Consider the following 24,056-nt stretch of genomic DNA (forward strand, 5'->3'; position numbering starts at 1 on the left):
TGATTACTTGATTCAACACTAACTCAACTCACGCTAATTAATCCAATTAAGTTGATTAACTTTATGACATGATTTTACTTAAAACAAAGGATAAATTTATTCGGTAGGTTAAAAATATAGATAACAAGATTAAGTTCATCCATAGCAATTTAACCATACATTACATGCAATCTTACATTAAACATATGTAATGCATCTAATTACCATATATACTTTAATTGTATTAAAAACTAATGAATACTTTCAATTATGCTAATCTACATGCTTCATGATCCATATTACTGCATTTAATAACTTCATGCATACCTTTAAGATTAATATCACCTAATCCACATTATATATTTTAACCATAATGCCATCCATACATGCAAAATAAAAAGGAACCAGATGAACACAAACACCACATAACACCAAATTGATATCAAAGTTCACCCCTAATGGGCTACATCTTCGGGTCTGCTCAACCGCAAAAGCCCTCTAATAAAATAATAGGGTGAAGAATACATAAGGTTCACATCAATTACATCCTGCCATTACTTGCATATAAATAAAAACAAACTTAAATATTAATTAACATATATTTATTTATATACATTAATTAATAATTAAATAATAACCAAATACAATTTAATAAACTTTTGAATTAAATAATATTAAAACTTTATTTAATTTAATTTTTTGTTAAAAAAAAAATAGCAAATATATTAGGGTAGACCCATGTGGACACCCACGTGGGCCTCCCTTTCCCCAAGGGAAGGCTTTGGTGCCAGACACTACCATTGGTAGCGCTGCTACCCTTTGGTAGCAGAAGCTACCATCCCACGTGGTGGGGTATACCATGGCACGTGGGGGGTTAAATTATATATATATATATATATATATTTATTTATTTTTTTTATTTTTTTTTTTAAATTTTCTTTTAAAAACAGAAAATCCCCAATTTACTTGCAGAGTCTCAGACTGAGACAAAATAGAGATAAATTACCAGAATAACCATGATTTCCAAATATTATTATTTTTTATTTTTTTGAATAATCAGTCCCAAAAAGTTAAAATTGGGAAAATTTCTCCAACAAAATCCCATATTTGGGCAAATGGAATCAATTAACACACATTCATCCAACTAATTTTGCCAAACACAAACTAATTCCATAATTTATGAACTAAAATAAGAGATTCAAAGTGAAAATTTCTTAACAAAACCTACTGAGAACAACCACACCCATTTTCAGTATAAAAGTCAATTTGAACAAACAAGAATTGATCTGGAGGTTGGGAATGAAAGCAAGGAGGATTCAAATTCAAGATTTAACTACAACTCTTCCTTACTCCACAAATTAATGAGATTTTCAAACAAGCACACCCAGATTTCTTCCAAATCAAATCAATCTCTTTTAAACAAAAAAACCAAGGAGATAAACAAGAATCCAACCTCTATCAACAATCCTGGAAATGATTTGATGAAGAGCCCAACCTGCAAGCTCAAGAATTTCTTCTCCCCCAAATGCCCAAAATTTTCATTCCAAAAACAACTCTCCCAAATATTTTTCAAAACCTAGGTTAAAAGGGAAGTTTTTGACCAAAAGTCCATTTTTTGGTTGAAATTATTTTTAACCAAATAAAATTATTTCCCTACAATTGAATATGCAAAAATTGCTTTTCTTCCAAAATTGATTTTCTCAATTAAATAAAAACTAACATTTCTATTTCAAAATGCTAATGAGGGTAAGATATTTCTATTTTCTAATTTCTAATCAACCTTTCTTTAAAAATACATATACTTAATTTATTCATCATTTAAAAATAACCATTTAACCAAACTTGCTACAAACATGAATTTAGCAATTTGATTATTGATTAATCACACAAAGGGGTCCTATTTAATCTAGTCCCTTTAATTTACGAATGCGTAGAAACACAATTAATCTAATTAAATACTTAGAATTTAATAATCAATTTTTACCAAACACACAACACGCAACTCAAGAAGCCAAACCAATACATGACTCACATACCCAATCAAAAGGGGAAACTGACGGACGACTGATGACATTCACTTGAGCACGACTAGGGTACAACGTAGGGTCTTACGACTACCTATTCCAATTCCTTAGGACCAATGAGGTACACTCAACCCTGCGAAGCCAAGTGGAGACGAACCTCGTACCTATGCGGTACTGTACCTACAATCTCCTGCAACAATGAATCACACATGCATACATATTTATTGAATGAAAGTGTTAGCTCGAGATTAATAACACGAATCAGAAGAACAATTAATCTTATATAAGAATTGATGCGAAATCAACATTTACAGGTACACACATTAAGCATAATACCTGACTACAACATCACAACATGGTAAATCAACCATCCAAGAAGGCCACTTAAAAAGTCAACCAAGGTCAAACCGGGTTTAAAAAATTGATTAGGGTAGGGGTACTACAATTCAATTCCACACAACATTTCTATCAACATTGCTACTACAACCTCCCTTGAGGTGACTTACAATTTAGTCTTTCATTTACATCTACTTGCAAGTACTTCCTTTCATTACTTGGTTAATTCCAAAACTGGGGTTTGACCTAAAAGCAACCCCCCAATCCCAACACATTTCCCCCTCTTTTCTATGTGTAGGTTCCAGGTGTGCAACTGTACTTTCGGATTTGGGCTTCATTTGTAGAGGCAGAAAAACCCTTTTCGTTTCGTGGATTTTTCAGAAGACCGTGCACATTCCCGTTACAGTCCGGACAACTTTTCGTTTACAGGGCGACTTCGCCTCGACATTTTACTGCCAAATCCAGGTGCACAACTTCATCCCATATCCGGATCTCAAGTTATAATCGATTCTTTGTCACTTTTGCACTATATATTTCAATCAATTCAAACAAAAGGGATTAAGGGGATCATCATAAACATTCCTTAATTCATTCAAAATTCAATCTATCATCTTTGTGTGGAGATTGGATCTAGTGAATTACCCCTCATCTCCCTAATATAATGGTGAAAAGTGCTTGAAGGGTAATCAATAGTGAAACTCTCATCTCTCTTTGAGGGAAAGGGTTAGTTTTCCTCTTGATCTATCACTCATCATCTTTCCACCATCATAGTTATGAAATAACCCTTTAAAATTAAACAGGAGATTAAAAAAATGGATATTATGATCCTTTGGTTAAAATAGAAATTAATAAGGAATATTTATAAAGCATTAATGTAAAACTTGGAAAGGGCATGGAGATCACTCATGAAGAGGAAAGTGGTTTTGTGAGCTATGGACACTTGGAGAAGGGGGCACACAATATGTCCAACTTAGGGTATAAATTACACTCGAGATTGTCCTAGCCAAGGTTGTTGTGCATGTTACAGGTAATACTCTGGAGCATGATGTTTTGATTCTTAGGAAACATCTATGATAGTTCTGAATAAGAGTTGGTTCCTTCTAGACGTGTCATAACTATGAGGGCAGAGACCACCAAAGTCTTCAGATAAGTATTGGAAGCCCTTGATAAAAGATGTTGAGAAAATAATGTATGATTTTGGTGATGATGTGATTAAGTTGTGTGGCTATGTTATTCAATTAGCCATGTTAATTATTTACTTTATAATTCTTGTAAAATTATTATTTTTTGCTAAAAAAAAGGCCAAAGCCGATATTTATATTTTATTTAAATATTCTGGGATTTGAACCTGGCCTGAACCAGGTGGGGCTACAATCCAAGAGCCACATCCCCAAATTACCAATATCCCAAAGACATAGACCCATTCATAAGTCAAACCCAAAACATCTACTAACTCCATGTGAGAAGAGGGGGTGAATTGATTGAATGGGTGGATCCTCTTTGATTGTTCGCTTGTTCTTCTTCCTAAGCACCTCTATCCACCCATCCTCATTCTCAATAACATCCTGAGATGCCCTAACAATTTCGCAAGAGGAAACCACATTACCTTTCCTCTCATGAGGAGAGTCATCAATACAACTACTCTCAGTAGGAGCACAACCCTCATATTCATTATTTTTTATTAAAGGTTCTGATTCCCCCAAAACCTTAGACACCTTCAAATTTTTCCCCTTAAGATTAATAGCAACAAACTTTGCTGCAAACTGGCACAACTTATCCTTAAAAGATTTTCCAACATCCAACTCCTTAAGAGTTTTTCCAGAGTCCTTCACGGTCTCCCCCAATTGAATGTTGGCATTCTTCTTTTCCACTGCATAATGGAGAGGGGAGACCTCCTTCTACCAAATGGCCACATCCTTTGATTTTTTCTTTACACAATTAACTATTGGATGACCAGTTTGGAAACATCTTTTGCATCTAAAAGGAATGTTTTCAAAATCTACTGTCTGCACCCATGACCCCTTTACAAGCTTCAAAGACAACTCGAAAAGAGGTGTTTTGGAAGAATCCATCTCTACAAGAATGTGTGCATATGTAGTATGGAAATAATCCAAAGAACCCTGATCCACTCCCAAAAACTTCCCTATTGCATTACCTGTGGCTTTAAAACAAGCTTCAAACCATAGTTGTAAATGCAAATTAGGCAACCTTACCCATACTTGTATTTTGTCAAAAGACTCGGTAGTAGGATTAAAATTAGGATACCAGGGTTTCAGTAACAGAATGTGCTTTTCTTTCCAGCCCCAGAGCTGCTCACAAAGGACTTTCATTTTGTCCTGCACGTTGTCAAAGACCACTCCAAAGAAAACCCGAACACTAGGGTAAATCTGGACATCACCTGTCAAGATGGGTTTCCAGTACTCAATAATCCATTTGTTTAAATCAGCCAAGCTTGGCCAAAACCCTTGAAACCACCCAATCAACCTCATCTCTGCCAAATACAATTCATTCTCCTTCACCTCTTCGAATATCTCTACACCAAAGTTCACCAATGGCCTAACAGGAGCTGAATCTTCCCAAGAGACAGGCAGCTTTGAAACATTGGAAACTCCCCAATTGAAGCTCATTGCAGACTCAGACCTCTCATTCACTCCCAACACCTGTTTAGAGTGAGAACCCTTCCAAGACATCTGATTCCCACATTGAGGTTTCTACTTAGAAAGAGAGACAAAATTTGTAATTCCTCTGTGTAAGTCTCTCTTGTCGGCAATGACGGGGGCAACACGGGCAGATCCTTTGACATCACGCCCAACAAAACTTGAATCACTAGGAGCCGAAACCCAGGAGGAAGCACCAGACGTCGCCAAAGCCAAGGCCCTGTTCAAAACCCTAGCAAATGGCAGAGGGCGAAGCGACAACATCGCGAGAGCCAAGTAATTCTTGTAAAATTATTACATGTTATAGTTACATTGGTTATTTACATCTAATTTAATAACATTACATCTTATAAATGATCTTAACTTTAATATTTAATCTAATATATCCGTTGCTAATATTTAATTAAATCTAGAGAAAAGTGCCATTACATTGTCTTAGCATGAAGTATATAAAGCTTTAAGAATGCATGTTATTTTCTTAAAGATTAGCAATAATAAAATTAAATGAAGTTTACTTTTAATAAAAGTCAGAAGACGTGAGGAGTAAGGATGATCAATCAAGGAGAATAAGACATCATTTTTGGTAAAGGTATTTTATATGAATCAAGTCGAAACCCCTCTAGGCTCAAAATTAAGGATGAAACCTCTTAGTTCCTATAACAAAATTAGTGGACGAAAAGCCTTAATTTAGGCAATCTTTAGAGATATATTTTTCATTGGTATTTTATTGAAGATAAAACATTGTAGATTAGAGGAAGACTTACAACAAAAATAAGAGGATAAATTTTATATTTTCTAAAATATATTCTAAATATTAAATATAAATTATTTAATAAATTATTAAGTTGTAATTTTTAAGTTAAATTCATACTTATAATCAATTATGCAAGTATTATTTATGGTTTACTATATTTAAGAAAATAAGGCAAAATAACAAAATTTTATAATGGCACATTACACTTGGCATTGGGAACATGTGTTAGACAAATTGAGAGATAGAATATGTTACACACAAAGTGTTTTACCAAACTATAAATAAAAAGTTTCCTAAGTGATGGAGAGGTTTATTGATAGGGAGGACCCTAGATTGCTTGAGTCTGGTTGACTCACTCCAAGGCCTTTTAGTAGCCTAACCCGGGAATACTCCTCTCTATTCCCTTATTCCACTCTAGGTCCTCTCTACCGAGGGTTATTACTCTACTCTTTGTGAATTCACTTTCGTAAATCCACCAACTCACTATTCCACTATATCTAACCAGACACCTTGCAGGGTTTGCTCTACCATTTATTATGCCTACAACTTCTGCTAAGTTTCTTTCTCATCATGTTTGGATCTTCTCTCCCTTTGATCCCATCTTCCCCTGGTCTGAGGCTAACAGCCTAGACTCCGGTCTACCCTGCAAGTGATTCCTCTTGGTCAATGATACCTAGTCGGGCTATCATCAAGCTCGCCTAGGGCCAGTCTGTTGAAACGGTCGACGCCATTCCCTGGTTTGCTACAAGTAGAACTCTACTATACATGGCTGACTCTTCTTGACAACCTCCAATGGTTGTGTGGATCCCATGGTGGAGAATCAAGACAGAGCCATGTTTATACTACTTGTCACCAAGATAAAATAAGAACAGAAAGACAATGTTATCTACAGAGCCGAGCTTGGCACGACTTCAAAATTGGAACTCACAAAAACTTAGAAAAGTCACATCTACTCTATCACACTGGCATTTAAAGATTTAAGCCATTATTCACAATTTACAAACACAAATTGAACTCTGAGAAAAGAAACCAGAAAACGATCTTCACATTGCTATTCAAAAGAAGTTTGTTCTTGTGGAATCAACACATCCGACAATCCCAATCCAACCTCCTTCTAACCTCGTTATAGAATGCCCATTGGGTCTTTTATATCCTCCAAATCATGTCTTGAATCATTCCTAACAGACGAGATTGAACTCGACACAATTCAGTTTCCTGCTCTAACTGTCTTTTCATTTCCATTTCGTCACCGGGTTAGCACCGAAACACTTATTCCGACGTCTGATGGCAGTTTACAACTCACTTGCTTTTCTATCGGGTCATCGGAGTAGCATCAAAACACTTACTCCGATGTCCGATGACATTTTACCAATTGCGCACTTCCTCGTCGGTTTCCATCGGTGTAGCACCAAAACATTCTTGTCAATGGCCGATGGTGCGCTCAACTTCCTCATCGGGTTATCGACGTAGCTCCCAACCTGTTATGTCGATAGCTGATGATGCGCTCCACACAGTATGCTTTCCCATCGGGTTATCGGGCAGCATGAAAACTAGTCTTGTCGATAGCCGATGGCTCCTTCCGACTTGCTCCAACCCACTAGCAACCTCATCGGCTCATCAGGGTAGGTGGAAAACACTTCCGCCGATAGCTGATGGTTTCGCTTTAACTCGCTCCAACCGCTGGTGACTTCATTGGGGTAAGTCTCGCCGAAAACATGCACACCAAAAAGAAAACAAAAATGCACTCCAAGCTCCCTATAAACAACCTGGTGGACTTGAACCATTCCTTATGCCAAAATTGAAAAACTTGGTTGGACACAACAAAATCTCTTGTCTAAGAAGAAAAAACTAACAAAGAACAACAAACATAATAGTGACCATGGTCGAGTACCATGTTTACATAATTATAGCTTTTACATAGTGGAAGATAAAATAGCCTTTGGTTAAAGTTTTGGATAGCATCCAATTTAACCTCATGTGGAATCCATGCAATGTTAACTCAATAATGAAACATGCTCTCAAATGGTATGTGAGTGACAAAGTGATCAATAAAAGTAACCTCTCAAATCATTTGTTGGCATTATCAAATTCAAAAATTGAAATAACATCTAAAAAACATAATTGATTACTTAGATTCCTTTTACTTTTGTTAGCATTATCAAATTCAAAAATTGGAAAGATAACATCTAAAAGACATCATTGATCATTCCAATTCCTATTACTTTTGTCAGCATTATCAAATTCAAAAATTGAAAGAATAAAACCTAAAAGACATCATTTGATCACTCCAATTCCTATTACTTTGACATTGACAACCAAGAAAAAGACTTGCATGTAATTAAGGAAACCCTAAAAGCTTTAGCGATGACTCCAAGCATGGTAAAAAAAACCTGCTTCAATATTTCTTACTGGTATGAGAAAAAAAATGAAGGGATACGTAAGGAAAAAACTATTCAACATTTTTCACCAACTGCATGTAAGATTTTCTAGTTTTATTCTTCTACCTCTTCTATTTTAATTGCACTCTTAATTTGGCTAATGAGAGACATCCCTTCATCTTTGAAACCAAATTTGTCTAGGGAACTTGCGAACAAAGAAGAAACCAATTCTCGATTCGAGGATGAGGAGCGGGATGCGGGGAAATTCCAAACAAATGGGATTGATCTGGTCCTCTCAACAAAGCGTGGAAGGTGGGTTAACTAGATCTTCAGTATCAGGTGATTAGAAGACTGAAAACTATCTTAAAATTTTGGAGGAATCAGATTTAAAGAGAAAATCCAAAGGTGATTGAGGTTATACATGAATTTATGTTTATCGTCTGATCTCTTTGTGCCAGCATTTAGATCACCAACTATTTAGATTGGTCATGATTAGGTTTTTTTGGTAAAGTTTTTAATGATATAGCCCGCATTATGGAAAGAGTAACAATGCAATTGAACATTCTCATACCCTAACACTTGAGATAAATAACAGATTAAATAAAATAGTTTTGTTCAAGTTGATTCTTTACTTTTATTTAGCCTAGGGTAAGAGTTACTTCAAGTTCATCGATTTAATTTCCTCGATTTCATCAAGGACTTTCCTGATGTTACATAGTGTTGATTAATTTCAATATTAAGCAGGTGGGTTATGGAGGCAAATCCAAACCGAAGTGCACACATTTAGATACTTCAATATGTTGAGATTGGTCATCTAGGGTTATAGAAATTAGGTTGCCACACATTTTCCAGGGTTCTCTGCCTAAGATTGATTCACAAGATGAATATCTTGTCAAATGATGAAATAACCTTTGGGAAGGAATCTAAGCTCAAAGTTTTTAAGTTCAAATAGTTGTTAATCCGTCCCTGCAACAATTAACCCCACCTTCCACGCTTTGTCGAGAAGTAAACATAAACGCAACGTCAGTTTGCAGAATACCCCAGACGAGCTGAAAACACTAAACCAACAGCTATTATAAGTCATCAAGAAGGACTGGGAGCTAAGAGCCATCTCGAATCTTCACTTCAACCTTTACCCTAGGTTCCAAAAAGGAATGGCAGATGCAAATGAGACTTAGTTTATTGAGATGCCCAACAAGGTGAAGAGACTAGGCAAATCCAAACTACCATTACTAAGGATAACCCATAGATTATCAATATACAACACAAGATCCTGGTCATTTAGCGTCAGATCGGCATGTTTCTTCTTCCAGGGACACAAACAAATACTTGCTGCCAACCGACTCTTCATTGTGATGCAATTTCGCTTCCCCTTCCATCAAATCTAGATAACCCTCATATTGGAGCTCTCTCCAAGTAGATAAAGAGCATTCACTGAAGAATGTAACCAAGATACATTTGGATGTCGCATCTAGAACCTATTACAATAAATGCTAACGTCCTTAGCATATTGATATCCCTGAATTGCTGAGATAATCATCCCCAAAACCTCTATGATGAAACTAAGAGTGACCACATCCAAGATACAGAAGAGGCACCTAATTTGTGATCCTGAAATAGCACCACTGTATGGCAAACTGAGGGCAGAATGACCTCCTTTCATCGAAACTTGCTGCTGGAAAAATAAGTTCCTTTGCTCTACAACAACCACTGCGCTAATCTTTCCATAAGCCTACTTATATTTTTTATGAATGTTTTTATGTGACTGCAATGCTAGGTATTTGCATTCAGCCACTTCAAGGGCTCATTTAATCTTCTTGTGCCTGGTGAGGGTCTATTTTAATCTAGTATTCTCCAAAAAGATTTCCTTTATTTGTTGTTTTGCTTTCGTAGGGATGCTTAAAAGGTGAAGTACCATGTGTCATGCCTTATCAAAGCATTAACTGTGCAATATAAGTTTAGGTTTACTAACAAATACCAGTGGTGATGTGAATGAGGTAGTGTCCTCAAGTAATGTGGACTTTTTGTTTACTTTGCACGTGAAAAAAAAATCTTCATAACCAGCAACTTAGAAGTAAGTTTTCCTAAGTAAGCTGAAGAATGATGAAAGCAGTAGTGAGTCATATCATTTAACAATTTAAAATCTCTTCTACTAATGATGGAGGCAATAGTGAGACATCATTTACAACTCATTATCTCTCTTTCTGGATTAATGGAAAAGAATAAAAGAATTGTGCATTATTAAGATGTTTCAATTACACTTTCAAAACCATCTGATCTTGCCAGGAAATGCTTCTCTTTCCTGTCTTGTTAGATAGAACAAATCCATTTGGGATGTCTTTGAACATTGACAGGTTGAGATCACTAGCTAATCCAACATTTTCAATGAGCTTCCTTATGGGAGCTGCAACATAAGATGAGGTTTCTTCTCTCAGCGGCTCCCAGAATACCTGAAACTCTCTTGCAGCTGGGGGATTCTGCACCGAAACAGACACAAACACAAAATTAACACCTTTATGTTGATAAACATAGATTCTTAATAGAAGACGACATCACTGGCCACTACAATACAGAATTTCCAGAAAAATCGCTTACTTACATTCTCAGGAGTGATGCAATCAAACATTGTAAAATGCTTGTTCCTTAATGTGTGAGGTGCAACAGGTTCTTCATAGGATGCACCTCTGTTCTTTGCAGATATTTGTTGTTCAGAGGATGTACCTCTGTTTGCGTATTCATATTTTGCAGCCATATGTTGTGCTGGCAGAGATTGTTTTGGGTTCACTGCATGGTCATATTGGACATGCTTTGGAGGGCCCATAACTTTTGAACCCACTAGAGGTTGCTTCTGAGGAAGTGCTTGAGATGATTTTTTTGTCAGAAGCCTATGCCTGCGCCTCAAGAATCTGTGAACAATGGAAAATTAAAAAGCCTTTAGCTCTTGAAAACAGGCAATTGATCTTAAGAACTTCAGTACAGCAACCTTTCTGAAGTCCTGAAACTATAAGAGAGATGTACCAAAACCCTTGTACACACAGAACAATTTGACTGATATAGCAAAGCCCTTTGCCTCAAAGAAAACAAATATCAGAATTTTTAGGAAGGTTACAGACAGCAGCCTTAGAGAAGTCATAAAACAATAAGACTGACATACCAAAGTTCTAGCATCATATAATAATGTAACATCATATAATAAAACAATATAACTGATACTCACTAATCCCAAGCCTCCCACTAATCCCAAGCCTCCCATAATGAATTCAAACAGTATTGCAATAGATCAGATAACTGAAAGAAAAGGGAAACAAATTTAAACCTGACTTCAGCCAGAAGTTTATCCTTCTTCAGCTTTGTTCTTTGCAAGCGCTTTTTGAATGCTCTAGTTTCCTGAAGAGGGAAAAAACAAAAAGCAAAATTTAAAACCAGCATATCTGGATCCACTCTGGAAGCAATTTTTTTTTCCAAAACAGTTCACAGATCAAGTCAAGAAAATTACAAAACAACTTCAGAACCATAACTACATGTAGTTAAACGTACTAAACAAAATAATTTAACCACAACAATGGTAGGGTGTACTCAACATTCAGATCTTCATATAAAGATGAGTTAAAAATTCAAATTTCATCACTAATTCCCATAGCGAGAAAAAGAAATCAAATCATTTAAAATGCCTGTAAACATTCCAGCAAGGGCCAAATCAGACATGCAGGCCACAACTCTAGGCTTTTAACGGAGAAAAATTAACAAAGAACCGTATCACACAAGCTAGCTATGAAGTGAAAACTGAACACGCTCTCAAGATACAGCAAAATTAATCCAAGATGGGCAATAAATTTTGTACAGGCAGCGGGAAAAAGCTATAGATGTAAACTGTTTAACCAGGAAAAGAAAGCAAATCAACACGAAACCTGAAAATACACTCAAGGGTCGGCAACAAGATTCGATCTTTGGGCGGTCAAACAGAAAACCAGAGCTTCATCAGTTTGAGCCAAGACATTTTAATTCATGCAAAAAATTATGGGTCTCAAACGCTGTCTCAAAAGATCAAGGTCCTGAAACCCTAAACTGGCAGATACAAACAGGGCCTAACAAATTGTAAGCCTGAACCCCAAAAATGGCTTCAAACCCTGGACAAAAACAATGGTTTCAATACTTACCCTCTGCAGTTCATTGTAGTCAAGCTGAAGGCTCGCATGCTTCGCGACCAATCTTCTCAGATCCTCATCTGCGGCAAGGTCACCGCCTACTCCTCCCTTCCTGGACATACTTGCAAAGTATGTTAAAACAGGGCACAGATGAGAGTATGTTGAAACAGGCGCAGAGGAGATCGAGGGGATTTGCAGCAGCGAAAAGAAGATGACAAAGATGCCTGAGAGAATAGGAGGAAAACTGAATGATATTCTTCCTTACAGAGAGGGCGGTGGGCGTAATTTCACCAACCAACACTAGATGTAAAGACGCCGGAGATTGCGACGATCAGGATAAGGGGTAAGCTTAACCCTTAACCACAGGAGAGCGTACGACAGGGTAGTAGAGCGAAGGTTGGGGGGGGGGGGGGGGGGGTGGGGGGCGCGCGTAAGCACGAGGAAATGAATGGGACGATGGTATTCATCATTTTCATTGCAGCTGAATGAAGATGACTCTGACCGCACGGAAATGCGATAAACCAGAACACCAAACGGCAATGGGGCCACACCACCACCACCGCCAACAACAAATGGTCGTATGGGCATGCCGTGTATTTCTCTCTGCTCTGACCAAGACAAGCAAAGCAGCACACACAAATTACAAATGCTTCTTTCTACCCCAAAAGTATCTCGTGGTGCGTGTCTGCATCTGCTTCTGTCTTTCCGTGTGTTGATTGATCCGTCCATTCCTATGTAGAGCCAAAACAATGAAAGACCAAGGATTTTTATATTTTAGACAGCAACAACCATCAAAACAAGGGGTCAGTCAGTGAGTGGCCGGGGAAAATTCCATTCCACCGGCCAATGAAGAGGGCCGGCAAGTCCAGCGGCCACTTAATTGTTTGCTTCCCAAGAAAAATCATACCACAGTGGGTGAAGAAAAGGTCAGCAAACAGTGTGGTTGTACTAGAATTCCAATAGAATTTTACTAGAATTGCACAGCACCCGCCTGCCCACCGGGGTTCCCATTATACAATTCCAATCTCATTAGATTATGTATTACTTTTAGGCAACAGTTTCTTAAAATGGAGAAAGAGTCAGTTTTATCAGGTAAAGAATACATTTGCAGGCACACTGATCTTGGTCAAATCTATGATTTGTTTAAACCATGGAAGGAAAATTGGCCGCCATTTTTCCGCTTTAGCATGGAAAAAGTCGTTTGAATGTCGGGCGGCTTAGATGTGATGCTATGATATGATGTCATTGATTATGCGTAGAGACAGTCGTAGATCGTAAGGGAACTTTTATTTAGTCTGTCCTTCCTGGAATTCCTAAGCTTGCCCTATTGAGCGAATTCCATGGCGATTAGTCCTCTCCTTTAAATATATTATGTTTCCAATAAAGCTAGCACTCATATGGAAACGAGGTGCAATAGTTAGGAGAAAAATAATAATTACTAGTATTTTCATTTGAAAAATATCATTAAATATATTAAAATATTAAATATGTTTTATAATTAAAATTTATAGAGGCATATTGTACTTAAATGAAAGAAAGTAAGTTTCTAAATTCATATTTCAAAAATATTTATCATAATTTTAAAAAAATAAAAAAACATTTATTTTTATCTTTTAAAACATTTAAATTAATAATTATTTATAATGAATATTATATAATGGTATATACTAGTATATACTAATATTATAAATTATAATATTATATTATTTAAGTGAAATAATAGAAAATTAAATTATTATATTATATAATATTATTTTTTTTTAATTTTTTTAAATATCTTCATTATTATCATCAATTGAATTAAATAATTCATCATTATCTCCTTGTCACTTCAAAATGACATTTTTTTATTTTTCAATTGAGATTCTTGATCTCATATCATCTTTCATTTGATTTGCCCTAGAAAATTCTATAAATAAGATCATTATTCTACATTTTTATAAAATCACATTTTGAGGTTTGCATTTTAGATTAAGATTTAAATTTGATTTCCATCTTTGCTATCAAATTGTTTATATTTCTTAGTTTAATGCTTACAATTTGGAATTGGGTTAAACTATGAATGCACAATTCTATTTTGTAGGAATATTATGCTCGATATACATTGAACTAAGGAGCAATGAATATTAAGTCTTCAACTCATAATCAAACAATTTTTTCACTTGAGTTTTCATGGGAAGCACTACAACTAAGTCCAGATGAGAATGTTGTTTTCTCTCTATTGAGCATATCTATGGCATTGAGTTTGACTAAAAGTGGAGCAAAGGACACAACATTGGATCAATTTTGCACTTGTCCTCTTTTGTCATTTGTGAATGGACTATGTGTGGAAGCGTTTATAACCTTAAGCCTAATTATAGAGATGTTTGAAGAATCGATATATTACTGAAATTAGCTAGTATATTTTATAATAAAGTATATGGTTTTTTTATCCCAAAGAGGTAGATTTAAGTTATTTTAGTCCACTTGGCAATTTGAATGTTTTTATGTATGTATATAAAGGTAATGTGAAACTTCTTCCATTAATACTAAATTTAATTATCATTTTTTCTCATAAAAAAAATTAAGCCTAGAATTTTTAAAATTTAGAATATTAAGAACATAATATATGTTTGAATTTGATATTTTGGATAGATTTTTTTAATATATATAATATAAAAAAAATTATAATTAAATTTATTAAAAAAATTAAATATAAAAAAATTGTGAATATTAGTATTACTATTCTTATATTTATGTTTCCCTAATTTAAATTGAAATCTATCTGTATTTTACATAGATTTTTAAAAATATAAGTATGCTAGTTAATATATAATTTATAATTTAATTTGGGGGATGACCCCACAACACATAGTTGCGAGCCTCCTACATGGGAGGTCTTGGGTTCGAGTCTACTCAACTCGTTCAATATTTAAATTTAATAAGTTTAATTTTTTTGCATTTCTTATTAATAATATTACAATATTTAAGTCTAATATAATAAATTATATTTTAATATAATAGTATGTTTTATTGTCTAATATTTTGTTATCATGATAATTTATTTTTAATACTTCAGTGTCAAAAATCAAAACAATTAATAATAAGTGCTAAATAATGGTAAGTAATTATATTGTTCATTTAAAAAATAATTATTAAATATACTTTAATATACTTTCTTATTTTTTTTAATGTTTTAAAGGAAAAATAAAATCGTTTCAAAGTAGGCTAATTTGAAATAATATCACTATTGTCGAAGAGACTCTTGCGGCTAGGGCTTTCTGGAGAATGCAAAGGTAGATTTGTAGCTGTGGATCAAAGGAATGAGGTGGGGGGTCAGGTGTCCATTACAGGCAGATCTAGAAATGGGCGGGAGCTGAAGGGGGGAAATGTCTCTTCTAGTGGATGTCGTTTTCCCCCTTTCAACTATGGGTTGTCAAAATAGAAATGCAACTTTGATATGGGTAAGTGTTCAAAACGAGCAGAGGGATCATGGCCAGATAGATGTAAGCAAAGTGTACCCAAAAAATGGAGAGGCGAGGGTTTCATGGAGTTGCAGAGTGAAGTTTCAAAGGTGATGTTGTAGATGGTGGCAAAGCAAAGTCACTCTATATTGGGCAAAAGCTTGCTAGAGCAATAACGGTTACATTAGATGAGGAGATGGAAAATAAAATGGTAGAAAATGAGAGGCTTTTTGCAGAGCGACATCTGATTGAGCGGTTTAAGGGGTTTTGGCCAAGTCTTAGTGATTTGAATGAATGGATTTCTGAAACCTGGGGTCCCATTCTTGAAGGGGATGTTCAAATCTATTCGGGTGCCCGAGGTTTCTTTGTGGTAGTCTTCGACAATGAGCGGGAAAAGAACAAGATTATATGTGGCTACTAGTGGAGTTGGATGGACAAGCACTTGTTAATGCTAAAACCTTGGTGCCCAACTTTCAACCCTGCTACAAAATCATTTGATAAGGCTCCGATATGGGTAAGGTTGCCAAATTTGCCATTTCAGTTTTGGTTTGAATCTTGCTTTGAGGCCATAGGTAATTCATTGGGCAGATTTTTTCTAGTGGATGAGGGTTCTTCAAGTTTTTTTCACACTACTTATGCTTGTTTATTAGTTGAAATAGACCTGACTAGAGTTTTTCCTGAGGAGATCTTGTTGAAAACGACCAAGGGTTGTTGGTTGCAACTTTCAACATTGATTATGAAGGGATACCTTTCATATGTCATAGATGCTTCCAAATAGGGCACATTGCAACCCAATGCTCCAAGCGTAGATTGGACAAGCTTGCTTCATGGTGGCATGAGGTCTCTCCACATCATTATATAGTGGAGAAAGATGTTGAAGGTAAAAAATGTTCCCCAACAGCAGGAGACGGTGTTGTGGAAAAGCAGCAAGGAATGGTTCTTGAACTCACAAAGGTCTTGAGTGATTTTGAGGCATCGTTTAAAACTTAGGATGAGATGGGGGGTTGCTCTATGGAGGAGAAGGAGGTTAAATAGGTTGGTTCACAACGTTCGATTGAGAGGGTAAGGTCTTCTAATGGGGAATCTAAGGAGGCGTTTCTAAATGTTATAGTGCGGGAGGAAGGGTGGGCAGTAGTGAAGGAGAAAAGGGTCGAAAGAGACAAGGAATAAAGTACCTTTAATATGCTTCTTCTCTTGGTGCAGGAGCACCCTTAGGACCTGATATGCCTACAAGAGGAAATGTTTATATTTTTGCTTTGTTTTGTGTTGTTTAATGTTTGTAAGGTCATTTGTGACCATTCATGATCATTTTGGATCATTATGTCAAGTTTTGAGTCATTTGGATAAAAATTGTAAAAGTTGCTCCAAAGTTGTCAAAATTGTCATGACAACTTTTGCAACTTGATGACAACTTTTTAATAGTTTGTTATAAGTTGTTTATGGGTAGTTGTAGGTTAGTTGGGTAGTTTAATATGATGCAAATTGTATAAAAAAATTTCACAAACTTGAATTTGGAGGTTGGAGATGGTTGGAGAAGGATGGAATAAAAAAGGAATTTATTTTTTGTAGCATCCTTACATTGTTTCTGAAGTTTTCAGAATTTGCAGTCTGAAACATGCCATTGTACAACCTTTTGAATGCCTCATATTGAGTACTGTAATATATGGATGGAAAGATATTTGTTTATAGTTTCCAAATCTTTTTGTCTCATTAAATTTGATTGATTTTTGTGTAAGATATGCCATTTTTGGTATTGGCTATCCTGAATGACTAATTTTTCTGTAACGGTCTGAAAGAAACGTATGGTATAGATTGGTAAGATACAATAACGGTCTGAAACCAATGGAAAAAGGTGGATAAATGAGTCTAGTTTCATTTCCTTTTGATCTGATCCAATTTCATTAAGTTTTGAATGAGTTATGACATTTTTGGTGAGAGCGGGTTTGTGATAAAACGAGGGTTTCGAGCAAGCATTAATAAAAGTATATCTTTGTATTGCATCATCCCAAAGGGCTCAAACTTGGTGAGAGTCTTCTTTACATTGCGGCACAATGATCCTACAAAGGAATTTGGGTTATTTGATCACTTGGGAAAGATATGGATTTTTTTGGGTGTCTTTTCATAGTAAATGTTGTCATGAGGGGTTAACAAAATAATACATTATTGAGTTATTTGATGTAATGATGACTTGTATGCCATCAAAATCCATAGTGGGAGGCCATGATAGGGCCAATATTGTATGTCCTCGCTGAATTCTAGATGACATATGTGAAATAGACTAAAGAAGTAATGTATCCAAGTGGTGTAATTGGAATGCACCTTGAATTTATTTAATTATATCTTGTATGTTGTTGAGTTTTGAACCCCACCTCTACATCAGCTCTCATGATAGGGGAGGAGATAAATTCAAGTAATGTTTTTGTTGACCCATTAATAGGTTTTTGCATTATGGTGCTTTGTTGTTTGTGGGGAGGTGGCTCCCTGGTTGTAGCCCCTACTAATTCAAGCTAGGTTTTAAACGATATGATATCTCAATATAAAAATCAATCTATCATTGATCAATAAAATAAAATAAGATCATTTCAAAGTAAATGGAATGTTGGCTATTTTTTCAAGCTTTACAAATAAATTAAAAATGGGTTTAAAATTTGATATTTAATTGTTTTTATGTTATTTATTTATTTATTTCATAGAAGTGTGCGTGTTTAATGTACCGGAATTGTTTCAAGCATGAATGGAATGTTTTATTTTTTAGAATTTTTTTAATGTTTTTTATTTCACAAAAGTGATACATATTTATATGTATTAAATTTTTTATTTTTTCTAAGAGAATGTATTAAAATTGTTTAAGTGTGAAGGGAATGTTTCATTTTTGCAAGCTTTAAAAATAAAATAAAAATGGAATGTAAATGGATTTTTTTTAAACGTGAGAAAGTGATTGAAATTTTTTTGTTTGAGAAATTGATCAAATCCTGAAATACTTAATTCTAACGGGCAATGCCTACACTAAATAGTTTATCGGCTAATTAAAATTATTTATATATGTAGGAGAGCGGATTTAGTAATGTTTTAAGTACACATCATCAAATATGATGCCGCATTAATATTAAGGTGTCCAAAATGGTCCCAAAAACTCAAATTGATAGTTGTGCACCAAGTCATGTTTTATTGGTGTGTTGATGTGTCATTACATGACTCGTTGCTTTGTTAAAGTTACAACTATTTGTGCTACAATATTAAATATATCAGGCATTAAATCAACAAATGATATAACAACTATTGGAACATACTCAACTATTGGATGATCTCCCTATATATGTATATGTATATGTGTTTTTTGTGATGTAGATCCAACAACAATGATTGATTAGTAAAGAATTGATGTATCTCTTATTAAGGAGTATGTCATATTTGAGATTGCAGGATTATGCATTTTTAATATTATTTCTTGATGGTAGATGTGATTATGAATGAGGTGAGTACATGTGCATGAATTTCTGAAGCATCTATTTTGATATTAGGGACCATTGTTTTGGTTAACACCCAAGATTTTGATATTACGTGATCAACATGATAATGAGAAATCATGCACAAAATTTATCTGCTCTGTTTGTAAAAAAAATTCAAGGCATGTCAATCACTAGCAATGTGTTGCATGAACATATGGAAAACGTGTCATACTTTTATCTAGTTGATAGGTTAATATAGTTTGGAACAACATTAAGATGTAGTAAATCATATTAGGCAAAATGTCATGTAGAATTAACTAACATGTTTTGCATCACATTGGTTCATCTACAATATTCTTTACATTGAGTCAATAGATATGTAATGACTAATTTGTATGTCTTAACGCTTGGTGTATGACTGAAAATATTGCAAGAAAGAGAATGCACTAAGAAGCGATAAAATATTTCAAATCATTTAATGAAGAAAAGGAACATGCATGCAATATGAATAAACATATTTTACCTCATACACAAACCTTAGGCATCTCCATTGATTTTTCAACCGCACATTGAAGAATTGGGTGGTTATAATGTGACACTATCAAAATGTAGTACAAGCACAAGTATGATAAGATTGCATGGGATTTCCAAGATTGTGATTAGAAACTATAATTGATTAATGAACAAATTTATAGATTTTCAAAATGAGGATGAAGAAGAGGAGTGGACTTAACTGAATTGAAAATGAATTATTTTTAGTTGAGAAAATAATGATAAAAGAATTAATTTTAAATGAATAATTAATATGTACACTTGGTTTCTAACTAGCATACCTATATTTTATAAATAAAATTTATGTAGAAGACGTGGAGAGATATCAAATTTTAAAAATCTTTACCTTTAGCATAGATTAATTAATTTCATATGGTTAATATTTATTAGAATTTCATCTTATTTTAGAATATGAAATGATTTGCATGAAAAAAATGTTTCTTTTAAATCTGAATATATATATATATATATATATATATATAATATTTGCATTTAATAAATAATATAGTCTTTAACTTATTTTTAAATTATCCGGTGTCTAGTAATTAAAATGGCATAGATAAGAAACTTGGGTGGGTGTCATTGTAGTGTTATGCCTCTCGACATAATTAAAATTGAGTTAAGTTAAGAGAATAGAAGAAGTTGCCAAAAAAACAATAGTTTAAAACTTAAGAGAAGAGAAAAGGATTCCAAAATATAAGATCAGATAATTCAAGAGAGAAGATTGAATTTCCAAAATAAAAGAACAGTTAACTAAAGATATAAAATAGAAATTTTTTAATAGAAAATTAGCTCATGGTTTATTTAAATAAAATAAATATTATTTATTTAAATAGATAAAGATAATTAAATAATTTTTAAAATATAGATAATTAAATGCAGATGTGGAGGGGGAAATGTGAATTTGAAAATGGTGATATTAGCTTAATTAAATAATAAAAATATTTAATTAATTATAGAACAATTAACGAGACATATATTAAGAATGCATTAATCATATTTAAGTGTCTACATTTTGCTCCTCTTTGAGACAACAGATTTTATAGTGTTGTTTCAAAGAAAATATGAAAAAAATGGTAATGATATGCCCCAACATGCCCAAGTTGACAGAGTGATGGAGGTAGGACGACCCTCAAAAAATTCATCGAAAATAAAAAATTTTAGGTCAAATTTCTGAAAGACAAATAGGCTAGATGGAGTGGAAAAGAAAATGGAAGGAAATAGGCTAAAATAGGTGAAATGGGGCGATGTTATGGAAAACAAAATAGGGCAAGGGAGGGGTATAAATGGGAAGGGAGAGTTTAATTTGCCTCATTTGCATATTGTCAAGGTATAAAAAGCGAGAACCTCTGAATTTGAAGTGAGTGGGAAAATAATAAGAATTCCACATGTAAGTCATTACACAAAGCTAATACATACACATGATTGACCAGAGGCATACGAGACCCCAAGTATGTGGCGAAACCTTAGCTTCATACTTCTTTTTGTTTGGGCATTAAATGGGTTTGAAAAGTTAGGGTTTACCAGACAAAAATACAACAAAAATAGGGCAAAATTGCACCAATGTTGTGTAATTTTAAGCACATTTGTCAATCAATTTGGTGTCTTTGTTCCAAAAGGTGGTGTTATTATTACTTGTTTTGGTGCTTATGTTGAGTTTCTAGCACATGCATAATGAATTGGTGTAATTCTATTTTCCCTGATTTGGTGACATTGTTGGGTTTTAGCGCAATTGTGATGTTATGGTGTACACTAGTTTGACACGTGTTAGCTTGTATGAGGGTATGTGCACAATTTTGGTGATATTGTGTTGAAATGACATGTGTTTATAGATTGGTGCACCTATTACAGTTTATGTCTTGATTTTGGCACTATTGTAAGAAAGTGGTGCATGTGTTTTTTGTTGTGACTCCTCAAATTCTCTATTTTGGTGCATCTATGTAGAATATGGTATCATTGTTCCTTGATGTGGTGTCAGTATTTCATATTGGGACATGTGTTGTAGTTATGGCACAATTGTGGTCAAACGATGCATGTGTTTTGTTGCTATGGTTCCATTGTGGTGCATGTGTGTCGGATATAACATCATTGGTTAAGATTATGGTGCTTTTGGTGCAAATCCGCACCATTGATTCAATAGACTATGTGTTTTTGGATAATGTTGTGCAATTTTATAAAATTTAAGATTTATCCTAGTTTGTGAGTGTTGGCATTGACATTGTTAGTGTTGATAATATAGGAGCTAGATGTTTTGTTGTCTAGGGAGCGACATCCACTGACTAAAGATTATTAGCAAAATTGATTGAGATTAAGTATATGACACTAGGTGCAATTACATTGTGGCATGCCTTATTTGTGCCCCAAATTAGGGCTAGTTGTGGTATGATTATTGTAGCGTCGTAAATTGTACACCCTTAATTCCAGGTGGTACAATTCCACGCTTAGGTTATCACCCACCTTAGTGTGTTTGCATCTTGCATTTAAAATTCCATTTAAGCATGTAATTAATTAATTTAATTAAATCTAAAGTCCTCTTTTATCACTATACACATCATGAAATTGGGCCCTTTACCCTACTTGTGTGTCCCTTTTTATTTTATTCTTCCAATTAATCATTTCATCAAATACCCTAATTATGTCTTATTTCGACCTTCAAGGCCCGATTTCGCATATCTAGACATCTCAAATTCCCATATACTCTTGGAATTTGCTCTAAAATCACAATATCTTGCTTCCCCGAAAATTTGGCGAAAAGTTGGTCAAACCGTGTGTTTGGAGGTCCTGACGTTTTATCCCCGAATTTCAGAAGCATGTTTTTGCGGTATTTTAATATCCAAATCCAAGAGATTGGCAAAAAATATTATTTCTAGGTTGACCTATGACTCAAAAAAAAGTTAGGGTCTCCTACATAAAGCCTTCCTTTCCTCATTTGAAGGATCCAAGATCTAGCAATTGAAGGAGCCGCTTGTGAAGTGAAAGTGCAGGTTATGTTCTACAACAACAAATCAAGCTTTCATCAAGCATTTATCAAGCCTTCATCAATCATCTTCAATAACAATTAGGAGCTTTGAAGACATTGAAGAATAATAAGAGATCACCGACTATTGATTGGCTTGTACCTCTCCCTTAGGGTTTGGTATGGTTTCATGTTATTTTCATGTCTTTGTATGAGCTTCATAACATTCATTTTCAGATTTATAATCATGCTTTAGATCGATTATTGCATTTGTGATTTGAAGCATTTACATTTACATTTACACTCGTTTAGGGTTTGCTCTCCAAAGCATAGGGTAGAACTCTAGATCTACTTTCTTGTTCATTTAGGATCTTGCATGCACACAAGATTCTTGCACACACATTTTCAATACATTATTGGTTATTTGTGGAGGTGGAAACCACCAAAACAAGGGACTTGACTAAGGCAAAACCCTATATAGCCACCTAGACACCATTTTTTCAAGTTGCAAGTGCAGGTAGAAGAATCTGGCGCGTGCATGATTTTTGGAACCGAAAGATCACACAAATGAAGACTTAGGGACAGAGCTAGGTCTCAGTTTTCTGAGACCAGGGCATGGCACCCTGGTCCTCTTCATTTTTCAGTTTCTATGGGCAGTTCATTAGATCAAACCTTCAGGACCTGATTCCCAAAACCACAACAAACTACAATATTAGGGACCAAGGCGCCATGGTCCTGCCTAGTTAGCTCCAAATTTCAGTCACAGGTGCAGATTTGGATTTCCCTCCCTACTACGTACTTAGTCTCTCAGTTTCAGTTCAGTCAGATTCTGCATTTTCAGTTTATGTTTGATTCATTGTTCATCTCCTAGCATAGTTGGTTATTGCATCATATTTTGCACATCTCACCTTCATTACAACAAATGAATAGAAACCCTGAAAGATATTCCTTGACCCTCTCTCTCTCTTACAAGAAGTGGTCAAAGTGAAATATCTCCCTAGGCTCTTTCGTATTCTAATGTGTACATGAGAGTGGAATTAGGTCTTAGCTACTTGGTTCCATTTTTATGCATCACAATTACAACATTGGTCAAGCAGTGGCACAATGAGCGTAGCTCATTCCACTCACCTATTGGAGAGATCACAATGATGTTGGAAGATGTTTGGAGTATTCTACTATAGTGTTGTAAATTGCATCCTGTGTGATCATGTGCTACATAAGCACCTTCACTTTACACCGATTGGAGAACTTCTTCACCTTTTTGTCCTTTTATTTGCATGGCTCACCTAGTCATCCTTCGCCTTGGCTTTTCCCAAATTTTTTGATTGTTTGACTCGTGGACACTAGTGCATTGCAGAGACGTTTGTGTGTCACGCTAGCATC

General features: G+C 34.8%; 1 protein-coding gene and 1 long non-coding RNA gene across 2 annotated transcripts; one reads left to right on the forward strand and one right to left on the reverse strand.

The window, feature by feature from the left end:
- Positions 1-8,042: 8,042 nt before the first annotated feature.
- LOC131060660 (uncharacterized) lies at positions 8,043-8,752 on the forward strand. Its single transcript, XR_009110402.2, has 2 exons — positions 8,043-8,226; positions 8,330-8,752. It is a non-coding gene; the product is annotated as an uncharacterized LOC131060660 (long non-coding RNA).
- Positions 8,753-10,343: 1,591 nt separating this feature from the next.
- Positions 10,344-13,372, reverse strand: LOC131060659 (uncharacterized). The gene is made up of 4 exons (XM_057993971.2): positions 12,286-13,372; positions 11,445-11,515; positions 10,728-11,034; positions 10,344-10,605 (listed from the first exon to the last, which is right to left on the reverse strand). Exons 1-4 carry the CDS (start codon positions 12,391-12,393, stop codon positions 10,384-10,386), a joined length of 708 nt encoding a protein of 235 aa, XP_057849954.2. The 5' UTR covers positions 12,394-13,372; the 3' UTR covers positions 10,344-10,383.
- Positions 13,373-24,056: the final 10,684 nt, after the last annotated feature.

The sequence above is a fragment of the Cryptomeria japonica genome, chromosome 10 (assembly GCF_030272615.1).
Source record: "Cryptomeria japonica chromosome 10, Sugi_1.0, whole genome shotgun sequence".
Classification (NCBI taxonomy): domain Eukaryota; kingdom Viridiplantae; phylum Streptophyta; class Pinopsida; order Cupressales; family Cupressaceae; genus Cryptomeria; species Cryptomeria japonica.

Excerpts from the sequence above, each read along its gene's own strand:
- LOC131060659 (XM_057993971.2), bottom strand. The coding sequence starts at position 12,393 with ATGTCCAGGAAGGGAGGAGTAGGCGGTGACCTTGCCGCAGATGAGGAT. Across the intron at positions 11,516-12,285 it reads ACTACAATGAACTGCAGAGG|GAAACTAGAGCATTCAAAAA; the intron begins GTAAGTATTGAA and ends TTCCCTCTTCAG. Across the intron at positions 11,035-11,444 it reads AAACTTCTGGCTGAAGTCAG|ATTCTTGAGGCGCAGGCATA; the intron begins GTTTAAATTTGT and ends CATTGTTCACAG.